At 33.1% G+C, this 11,297-nt stretch overlaps 1 protein-coding gene across 1 annotated transcript; it reads right to left on the minus strand.

The window, feature by feature from the left end:
- Positions 1–294: 294 nt before the first annotated feature.
- Positions 295–2,536, minus strand: LOC125856092 (zinc finger BED domain-containing protein RICESLEEPER 1-like). Its single transcript, XM_049535666.1, has 2 exons — positions 415–2,536; positions 295–326 (listed from the first exon to the last, which is right to left on the minus strand). The coding sequence occupies exons 1-2, from the start codon at positions 2,534–2,536 to the stop codon at positions 295–297; spliced, it is 2,154 nt and encodes a 717-aa protein (XP_049391623.1).
- Positions 2,537–11,297: the final 8,761 nt, after the last annotated feature.

The raw sequence follows: 11,297 nt of genomic DNA on the forward strand, positions 1-11,297 counted from the left end.
TAAGATGCAGATTATCGGGCACAATCACTAAATTAACAATTCCATTTTTATTAGCAACTAATCCATTTATAGTATCATCATGTCCTTTAATTGACTCCAAACACTTCTAATTAGTAAATATGTATTGAGCAAGTTAAGCTTAACAATATGCAATATTTGGCCTCATATATTTTCTTGACAGAAAGATTATACATTGAAAACCAAGTAAATACATGACTTAGAGCAACTTGTAGCTAGAATGGCTTACCAAATGTCCAGATCCAAGTGCAAAAAAGAAAGAGTTTCAACTCCACATTAATCATCCAAAATGCTAGTATTAGCCAAATCTATAGAGAATTTATGTTAATCAACCAAAAAAATGTTAATGACTATTTACAATAACAATTAAAACTATTCTAATTAAAATATCCTTACCTTGTTCGAGCTGTTCGAGGACATCTATATCTTCCTCAACACTTATAGGTCGTGATTCACTTCTAATCCAATCTTGAAGGCACACTAGAGTTTGCACCAATTTAGGAGTTAATGAACTCCTAAATGAATCCAAGATACGTCCACCAGTACTAAACGCACACTCGGATGCCACACTTGAAATAGGAATAGCTAACACATCCCGAGCCATCTCAGCAAGAACGGGAAATCTAGGTGAGTTTATTTTCCACCAAGACAAGATGTTGAAGTTCTTGCTTTCAACTTCATTTTCTTCAGCAAGATATTTTTGCAATTCTGTTTTGACAGTTGTTGTATTTTCAGCTTTATGTTTCATTAGATCACCCATGAATGTCCCTAAAGATCCTATCGATTGGACACTACTACCTGAACTTGAAAGCAGTGAACTAGAATTTTCAAATAAAGAACTAGATAAAGATGAAGAGTGTTGACTGCCTTTATCTTTAGAAAGGGACTTTACATATTCACCAAACAACAAATCCATGTAGTCTCTAACTCCATTCTCTAAAATTGGACCTTCTTTCCCAAACATCATTTGAAGTGCAAAGCCAACTGAAACAAACTTGTGACGAGGATCCAAAACGCAAGAAATAAAAATCATCTTGTTCATCTTCTTTGGAGTACCCCAATACTTATCAAATTTTTCTCTCATATTCGAAGCAATTTTACCCAAAAGATCATCATTATCTTCTTCACTCGATATCAATTGTTTCAAATAACAAGAAACCTCACAAATTTTAAGAAAATGTGAGTTTGCTGTGACGTAGTGTGATCCAGATACTTCTCTGGTAAGATCATAAAAAATTTGAAGAAAATTAGCAATTTTTCTTACATTGTCCCAGTCATCACTCAAAAGGGCACCAACAGCGCTTCCATGTTCATTCTTTCCATCTTCATCCTCAACAAACTGAAGGTAATGTAACAAGCCAATATCACGAGCAGCATAACTGGAAAACACATTTTCAAACTCAATAGCCCTATTTAACATCAAGTATGTGGAGTTCCATCTCGTAGAAACATCCAAACATAAAGATTTTTTACAATTAATATCAACATCTTCACAACATTCTTGGAACCTCTTACACCTCGCAGGAGACAGCCTTATGTATTTAACTGCTTTTCTAACCCATTCAATAGACACAACAGACACCTTCAAACCATCTTGAACAACAAGATTTAGAATATGCGCCATACACCTCACATGAAGGTGTTCTCCATTCATGAAATTGATCCCCCGTTTAGTGAATATCTTAGACAACTCTTTCACATTCACGTCATTTGAACTAGCATTATCGACTGTGATGGTAAATATTTTATCTAAGCCCCAATCACGCAAACACTTCATAATTTCATTAGCCATATCTTCACCTTTATGGCTGGAAATTGGACAGAAGTTGATTATCCTCTTATGCATAATCCATTCATTATCGATCCAATGTGCAGTGATACACATATAATTAATCCGTTGCAAAGAGGTCCAAGTATCAGTTGTCAGACATACTCTTTGTCGTGCTTCTCCGAAAAATCTTTTCAACTTTTGCTTCTCTTCATCAAAAAGTTTAAAACAATCACGTGTCACAGTGGTAAGAGAAGCAATCTTAAAATGAGGTTGCGCTACTTTCATAAAGTTTCTAAAACCTTCCTTCTCGACAAACTTGAAAGGTAGTTCATCCACAATTACCATGTGGCATAAAGCTCTCCTACATTGTTCTTGCTCAAATTTCCAGAAAACAACAACCACATCACTTGTATTCCCTCCCTGAACAGATTGAAAGCCTATTTGAGTTTGACTTTTATCAACACTTTTAGGCATCTTTGTACATGTTAACATATGAGTAAGCATTGCCTTTGTACCATTTTTAACTGAATCAGCAAAATAATCTTGACCGCAATGCTTACACTTTGATTTCTTATTTCCTTCTTCATCAACAAATGATCCAAAATGATCCCATGCTCGAGACCTTTTCTTTCTTTCTTTTGTAACCTTTGGCTGAACAGATTGTGTTTGATGCATAGCATTTGAATTAATACTTTCATCACATAGGATCACCACATCATCAGTTGAAATATTTTCAGTCATATGCATGTCTTTGTAAAATATGATTTAGACAATAATGATTAATGACTAATCAGGCAACAATAATGAAATAATTTCAAGGTAAACTAAAGAGAAACTAAAGAGATATCTTAAATGAGGTCTTCAACATTACTGAAAAGAAAAAAGAATTCTTAAGAAAAATAATCAAATGCTTACCAAATTTAACCTACATTAGCATAAGAAGGAGACAAGAAAGGAGATGAAAAGCTTGAAGAAGAGGGATTTTGAATCAAGTAAAAGGAAATTCGAGGAAAGGTGTGCAGAGCAAAAGGAAGCCAAGAGAAGGATGGTAATGTTGGAATAGGAGAAATTTTTGAGTATTAATAGTAGTACTATATCATTAATTCATTTGGCGAGTTTTAGTTAGTACGTACTCCCCTTTTGTGTATTCAAAATCATTGATATATATAATAGTAGATTTATAATTTCCAAATATTGTTGGGTCTCATGCTCTGTTATTCACTACTTGCTCTAGGTTACTAATTAAAACTAGGATCTTGTTACTCTTGCTTCTTATCAATTTACTGTTAAGAGGTAATATTGCTCAATATGCAAAGTGTACTACTAATGGAACTTGGAAAACTACATACTGTATTGTTCAAAGAAAGATCAAACTACTGAGATGTACTTTTTACACTACTTGAATAAAAGATGGATTCAGAACCTCAATATTTCTATTTTATTGCTAAAATAGGTCAAAAAGTAACAACCAGCAGGGTGTCAACCTTGTTTATCAGAAAAGGCATAGATTACAGAAGAAGAAAATTATACAAGGACAGATATTAGAGAAGAAGAGATTAGAAAAGGGTAGAAAATTCTCACCGTCGCCTAGCCCTTACTATCGTTGTTGTTGCGAACCCTCCTTGGAAACTTGTTGGTTGTTGCCGGCTTGCCGCTGCCGTTGGCTCGTTCCTAACCCTCAGTTTACTCTAAGCACCAAGCGGTAAGTAGTAAGTACTAACTCCTACTGAAAATCTAATATAGAATCTACTTATGTATTAAATTATTTATATTTAATATTTAGGAAGGGTAAAGTAGTAAATAACTATTACCTTATTGGGTTATCAGTTTACCCAATAACCCAATAGGAAAAACCGAAACCGAACCAATAACCCAATAATTTTTTTTTTTATAAATCCATTAAAAACCCAATAACCCAATAACCCAATAACAATAACCCAATAACATTTTATTGGTTCGGTTTTTGCACACCCCTATTAATTACGAAATTATTAGCAATAATTAGTCAGATAAAAAATAGTGATTTTAATTAGAAACTGCAATACATATACATAAATTATATTTATTTGTATACATAAAATATTAACAACAACTATAGTTGCAATTACATGATTTATGGAATTTTTTTTAATATAGTATATGTATACATTAAATTTTCTTCATAAATATTGACGTGTAAATTTAGTTGATGTATATGATAATTTTAGTATGTATACATCAATTATATTTTACTTGTGTACATAAATCTATATTTTGTTAATATACATGAGAATATCAATAAAAAATTAACTACAAAATTTACATTTCATTGTGACATTATTTTTTTTGTCACTAATAATTCAAATAATTAGCGACGATTATATTATTGTTTCTATTTAACCTATAATTTTGCGACAAATAATTTTTGTCACAATAGATACACAATTTTATTCTCATTTTATTATTTAGCTATTTGAGTGTAATTTTCATATTTTAAAATTTATCTATATAGATGGAGTATAATTGGCATACTATTTTGACTTGATTATGTCAAACAAATTAAATAATTATAGTATTTAATAGAAATCTATTAAGAGCATGTTTAACATTGCTGTTGGGAGGCCATGAAGTGCTTAGTTTGAGAAATTAAGTGTTTGACAAGTTCTGAAAACTGCTTTTAAGTGGAAGCAAAAATACTTTTTATGGTGTTGGGAAAAAGCTAAAAGTTTACGTTTTTAGAAAAAGGCAGAAGCAGAAATAAAAAATTAATTTTTTTAAAGATAAAATATCCCTTACATATGTACATATTTATCAATATATCCCTTATTAATTAATTAACATATCTCATAAGTTTAGTTGATTTTTAATTAAGAATTTTATTTTTACATAATAAATTTTTTATTTTATTTATGTTTTATAATCTTATTTATATATTATATTTTATACATTACTTTATGTATTATTTTACAGAATTAGAAATAAAAGTAACAACGATATTTTTGTATGATTAATAAAAGAGAAAAAGTAACAATTAAAGTTTTAGACCGTCCAAAAAAAAGTAACAAATAACAAAATTTTCTTTTCTTAATTTACGTATTATTTTATTTTAAATTTTTTAAAACTTTATAGTATTATAACAAAAAAAAAATAAGGATAATAGCTAAGATTGAATCCAAATTCATTCAAACAACTTAAAAATGTTGGAAATCTCTAAAAAATTCTCAAAATATCCTCATCGGAAAAAAATTTGACCAACAATTTATTTTAGGTCATTCCTGTTGATTGAACCGTTGCTCTTGCAAAAATGACGCGGACGGTTGCCATTCCTCTAATTACCACCATAGATTTCTTCAGAATCCACCAAGACCAATATATACCTCCTCTCAAATACTTTAATAGGACCCCCATAAAGTAAGTGTGTAGTTGGAAATTCGGTAATAGGTTAAAGGCTCATTTGACCATTTTCTCAATCTTATTCTATATACTACAAATTATGCATAACTTTAAAGACGATCAAGATCTTCACTAATTAAATTTATAATTAGTGACAAATAAAATTTGTTAGTATTAAAAACTCTTTTAGTGTCAAAGTGATATTTTTAGCTACAAAATATTTACATTTTAAAGACAAATAAGTTCGTCGTAAATATTATGCATTTGGTGACCAATATTATTTTTGTAGTTAATATAAGAGTTTTAGTAATGAAATGTTAAATTGTCTTTATATACTATTAGTGACCAACGTTTAGAGATGAAAGATTAACAAATATTTTTTGTCATAATATTTTTTTATGACGAAATATTATTTTTAAGTGATAAAATAATTCGTCCTTAATAATCACATTTCTTGTAGTGAATAGATGACACCACAATGATTTAGAAAAGATAAACTATCTCAACAACTTAATATAAAAGCGTGTAAAGGAGTTTGAATGATAATAATATAAGTATTTGAAAATAACTGCAAATGATAATTTGACTGACTCGTCTAACTCATCTGTAAAGCCTTAATGAATTAAAGATAAATGTCGAAATAAGACTCACAACTACATAAATACTTTACTAGAAATGTCTATTAAATATTGAATAAGATAAATTATAAACTGGGGCCCTCCGAAAACAAGGCTCACCAAATGCTTATGGAAAAAGATCCTAGTGAAACATTTGTTGCGGATCCTGAATATCTGAATTTGTATTATTTAAAGATGCAGCACCAAATGACGTCAATACATGAAATGTACGGTATGTAAAATAACTAAATGAAACAACATGCTAAACTAAAAATACTGAACTAAAAGAATAAATCTGAAAGTAGACTATAAAATAGCTAACTGAAAAGTAAAGCGTGCGTATGTACTTTAACAATCAAGCTTTACAACTGAATTTGTATGCAATAATAGAAAATGCTGAAAATAACATAATTTATTTTTCTTGGGGAGTTTCTCTAACAAATAACTATCACTTTGAGCAATTGATGATACAAAGGCTTGCTCACGTTGTCAAAATCATCCTATACCTTGCCAAAGTATAGAACAAACTTAACTAATGGATTCAATATCTGAGCCCTTATCAGAGGCTTTATGAGGAGTCTCCCGAACCACAACACGATCTTATTCTACGCAGGCGGAGCAATTATTGAATTTGAATTATTTAAACTCTTACTCAACTAGGTGTATTACTTCCAAAACAATGCAATAGTGCTCAAATATCATATGATATTCCATTTAGAAAAGATGTCTCACTTTAGGAGAAGAGTGATAATATCCGTGTTGAGTTGATATTTGAAAATGTCTCTTTATAATCGTACTGAACTTGCGTTAAAAGATTATTCTTTTGTGAAAAATTGATTGTACTTTCTTAAAACTAAGATATTCTTTCTTTAAAATTGATTATGCTTTTCTTTATGAAAATAATGCACTTGAATCAATTCAGACTTTCTGGAACTCTTTTTGAAATACTACTTTAAGACATGAAAATTATTTTACTCATGAAAAACATGCATAGAAAATAGTATGTCAAGATTTTCAAATAGCTCTTAGCAAAATAGGGATCATGTAGTAATTAAGCATGAACAACAATCAATGATCATCAATAATATGAAGTGATGGAATCTCTATAATAAAATCAAGAATTCAACAAATAAAGAATATAGAGTAAAATTCGAAAATCAAGAATTATGGGGTAAATCTCTTACTTTGATCTTACTAATTGAATTTATATATGTAGGACTTGACGAAGAACTTAATCTCTCACCACGATAGTCTTACATACCTGAGCGAACAAGAGTTCTTGAAGAAAGCTTGATTGAAAAACTTGAAACCCTAGGTTCGTTCTTCTTGATTCTTACTCTAAGCTTGGAAAGAAAAATATGAGAGTATTCTAAAGTAATACTATGATATAGTCCCAAATAAAGTGCTAAAACGTTGAGGTATATGCTTAGAAAGAATACGAATACACTGAAATAACTCAAATAAAAAATTTATAGGAACATTCTACATGGGCAGTCTACGGACCTGTTCGGAAAAAACCCGCAACAAAAATAATATTTGCGGTAATAAAAATAATAAAAGCGGAACACAACGATATGGTTAATCAACAGGAATAAAAAGAGAAATAATGACCAAGATTTTACGTGAAAACCCTCCTGAATAAGGAAAACACCACTGCCCGAGAGGAGAAACTGATATCACTATAGAAAGGATTTTTACACTACACACTCAAAAGAAATAATCCTCCTTTGATTTTCCCACCTCACTACAATATCACTCACACTCTCTATTTTTCCTTATAGACTATTTTCCTCTGTGATGCCTCACTCTTCTTTTCTCTCCTTTGTTTTTGGTGCATTTTACAATGAAGAATGACCCTCCCTTTTATAGAGAACAAATGCAGTAGCCTCCAAATATACTACAGAAAAACAGTTTTTTCTTCTTCACAGCTTACCAACATTTGACTTTAGAGGAAAGCTGAAAAATAAATCAGCACATGTATATCCAAATCTGCCAACCTTTGAAATTGAGAGAATTGTTCAAAGTTTGACACATGGGATGGACCCCACAATCTCCCTCTCCAGACCCATTCACCTGAGAGACGTAGCTCTAAGTTTCTAGCTTGAGTACATGCTGACAAGTTCTTTGCATAGCTCAAACTTGTCTCTTGATACTTCCTTGGTCAGCATATTCGAAGGGTTTTCACTAGTAGGGATCTTCATGACCTGCATATATGCATCCTCTATCTTTTCCCGAATCTAGTGATATCTCACGTTGATATGCTTCGTCCTTAGATGATATGTGGTGTTCTTGCTCAAGTCTATTGCACTTTGACTGTCACAATAGACGACATACTCCTTCTGATGCAATCCAAGTTCTTGAAGAAATCGTTGCAGCCATACCATCTCTTTGCTAGCTTTAGTAGTTGCAATATACTTTACCTCAGTTGTAGAAAGTGCGACACACTTCTGCAACTTTGACTGCCATGATATAGCTCCCCCTAAAAATGTAAACAAATATCCAATAGTGGATTTTATGTTATCGAGGTCACCTACCATATCAGTATCTGTATAGTCCTTCAAGATTGGATCAAATCCTTCAAAACACAAGCAGTCTCTTGTGGTACCTCTTAGGTACCTGAGTATCCACTTAACTGCCTTCCAGTGTTCTTATCCAGGATTTTCAAGGAATCTGCTAACAACACCAACTGCATGAGCAATATCAGGTCTTGTACACACCATTGCATACATTAAAGTCCCCACTGCTGAAGAATAAGGAACTTTGATCATTCCCTCCTTCTCCTATTTTGTTGTAGGAAAATATGCTTGCTCAACTTCAGATGACTCGCAAGTGGCATGCTAACAGGTTTAACACTCTTCATGTTGAAGCGTTCTAGTACAAGTTCAATGTACTTCTTTTGAGATAGCCACAACTTTCTTTTTGTTCGTTCTTGAACAATTTTCATCCCTAGAATTTGTTGTGCTGGGCCCAAGTCCTTCATGTCAAATGACTTGGACAAATCTCTCTTCAACCTTGCAATCAACTCTTTGTCTTGTCCTACAATTAACATGTCATCCACATACAACAATAAAATAATAAAATTGTTGTTAGAAAATCTTTTGAAGTATACACATGGATCAAAAAAGGTCTTTGTGTACGTTGGATTTTTCATGAAAGAGTCAAACTTTTTGTACCATTGCCTTGGTGCCTGTTTCAACCCATAAAGACTCTTATTCAATTTGCACATCATGTGTTTCTTTCCAGATACTTCAAATCCCTCTTGTTGCTCCATATAAATCTCCTCTTCCAAATCTCCGTGAATAAATGCAGTTTTTACATCCAATTGCTCCAGTTCAAGATATAGGTTGGCTGCTAGGCTCAAAATAGTTCGAATAGAAGTCATTTTGACAGCAGGTGAAAAGATTTCACCAAAATCAATACCTTTCTTTTGTTCAAAGCCTTTTACAACTAATCGAGCTTTGTACCTGACCAACTTACCATTTCCATCTTTCTTGAGTTTAAAGACCCACTTGCACTTAAGCGGTCTTTTACCTTTTGGTAGTTCAAGTAGCTGGTATGTGCCATTTTTCTGTAGAGATTCCATCTCTTCTTGCATGGCTTTCATCCATTGGCTCTTTTCTGAATGAGACAACACCTCTTTAAAACTTTATGGCTCCTCTTCATCATTGATGAGGACATATTCTGAGGAAGGGTACTTGGATGACTCTAACCTTTGTCTTTCTAATCTTCTCAGAGGTTGAGATTGTTCTTCTTCTTCCGGGTACTCCACTTGCTTGGTATTATCACCAAGTTGCTCCCCCTGCTCAACAATCTCATTAGGTTGCTCTTCATGTTCTGCAACTTCATCGATCGTAATTTCTGTACTTATGGGATGGTTAGAAGTAAAAGGAATGGTAACAACATTAGGGACTATACCATTATTTTTCTTGGCCTTCTCGAATAGATCATCAGCAATTCCAACTTCACTTTCTCGGAAGATTACATATCTACTTCTGATGACCTTCTTCTTTACAGGATCCCACAGTCTGTACCCGAACTCTTCATCTCCATATCCGATGAATATGCAGGGAACTGATTTATCATCCATCTTGGTTCTCTGCTCCTTCGGTACATGTGCAAAAGCTTTGCAACCAAACACCTTTAGATGCGAGTAGGACACGTCTTTATTGGTCCAAACTCTCTCCGAAATGTCAAACTCCAATGGAATTGATGGACTACGATTGATAAGATAACATGCTGTCCGAACTGCTTTACCCCAGAATGACTTAGGTAATTTAGCCATTCTGAGCATGCTTCAACAATGGTGCGATTCATTCTCTCAGCTACACCATTGTGTTGTGGGGTTCCAGGAGCTGTCTTTTTATGTATGATTCCATGAACAATACTCTTCAAATTCTCTTGAAGTGTACTCACCTCCATTGTCAGTTCGGAGACGTTTTAGCTTTCGACCCGTCTCTCTTTCTACTAGAGCTTGAAACAGCTGATCTTTGGATTTCACGATATAAACCCACAATTTTCGTGAAACATCATCAATAAAAGTAACAAAGTATTTATTACCGCCCATCGATTCTATCTCCATTGGGCCACAACATCAGAATATACCAAATCAAGTATATTCAACTTTCTTTGAGATGATATCTGAAATGAGACTCTATGTTGCTTACCAAATAAACAGTAGTTACAAGGTTTTATTGTTGTACCTTTGGCAAAAGAGATTAGTGATTTTTTGGAAAGAATTTGCAATCCTTTCTCGCTCATATGACCCATTCTTCTATGACATAAATCTGTAGAAATCTCTTAGTGAGCCGTATTCAATTCACCTTGGCATATTTCTGCATTTGTCCTATACAACGTGCCATGAGCAACTCCTTTTGCAATCACCAATGCTGCTTTGGTGAGTCTCCATTTTTGATTTGCAAAGTAATTCTCGTATCCATCTTGGTCCAAAGAAACTCCCGAGATTAAGTTCAATCGTAAATCAGGTACGTGGCACACATCTTTCAAAACTAATGTGCATCCGACATTTGTCTTTATGCAAACATCTCCGATCCCCTTAATCTTTGAGTAACTTGTGTTACCCATTTTCACATTGCCAAAATCACTTGCTACATATCTGCAAAAAAGATCTCTTATCGGTGTGGCATGGTAAGATGTTGTTGTGTCAACCACCCATTCTGATTCTACACCTGCCAAGTGCATGCATTCCTCTTCCTCATTTATGAGGAGAACAACATTGTCATTATTTTGCACCATGGCAGCTGTGTTATCATCATTTTTCTGGCCGCTGCTTTCTCCTTTGGCCCTTTTTAGATTTGGACAATCTCTTTTGAAGTGACCTGGTTGATCGCAATTGTAGCAATTTCTGGCCATTGATTTTGATCGAATCTTGGACTTCCACGAGCTCTGGATCTACCATAGTTACTTGAGCTCCTTTGGTAACTTCTGCCTCTACTTTCTGTGATGAGAGCCTGTTCGTGATTTTCAAGCTTTTTTCTCATCTTCTTATTAAGCAAAAGGGC

The sequence above is a fragment of the Solanum stenotomum genome, chromosome 2 (assembly GCF_019186545.1).
Source record: "Solanum stenotomum isolate F172 chromosome 2, ASM1918654v1, whole genome shotgun sequence".
Taxonomy (NCBI): Eukaryota; Viridiplantae; Streptophyta; class Magnoliopsida; order Solanales; family Solanaceae; genus Solanum; species Solanum stenotomum.

What these genes read in the sequence shown, in the direction of transcription:
- LOC125856092 (XM_049535666.1), bottom strand. Translation starts at nt 2,536, where the DNA reads ATGCATATGACTGAAAATATTTCAACTGATGATGTGGTGATCCTATGT. An exon ending in CCTCGAACAGCTCGAACAAG is followed by an intron (nt 327 to 414) that starts GTAAGGATATTT and finishes AATTCTCTATAG; the next exon opens with ATTTGGCTAATACTAGCATT.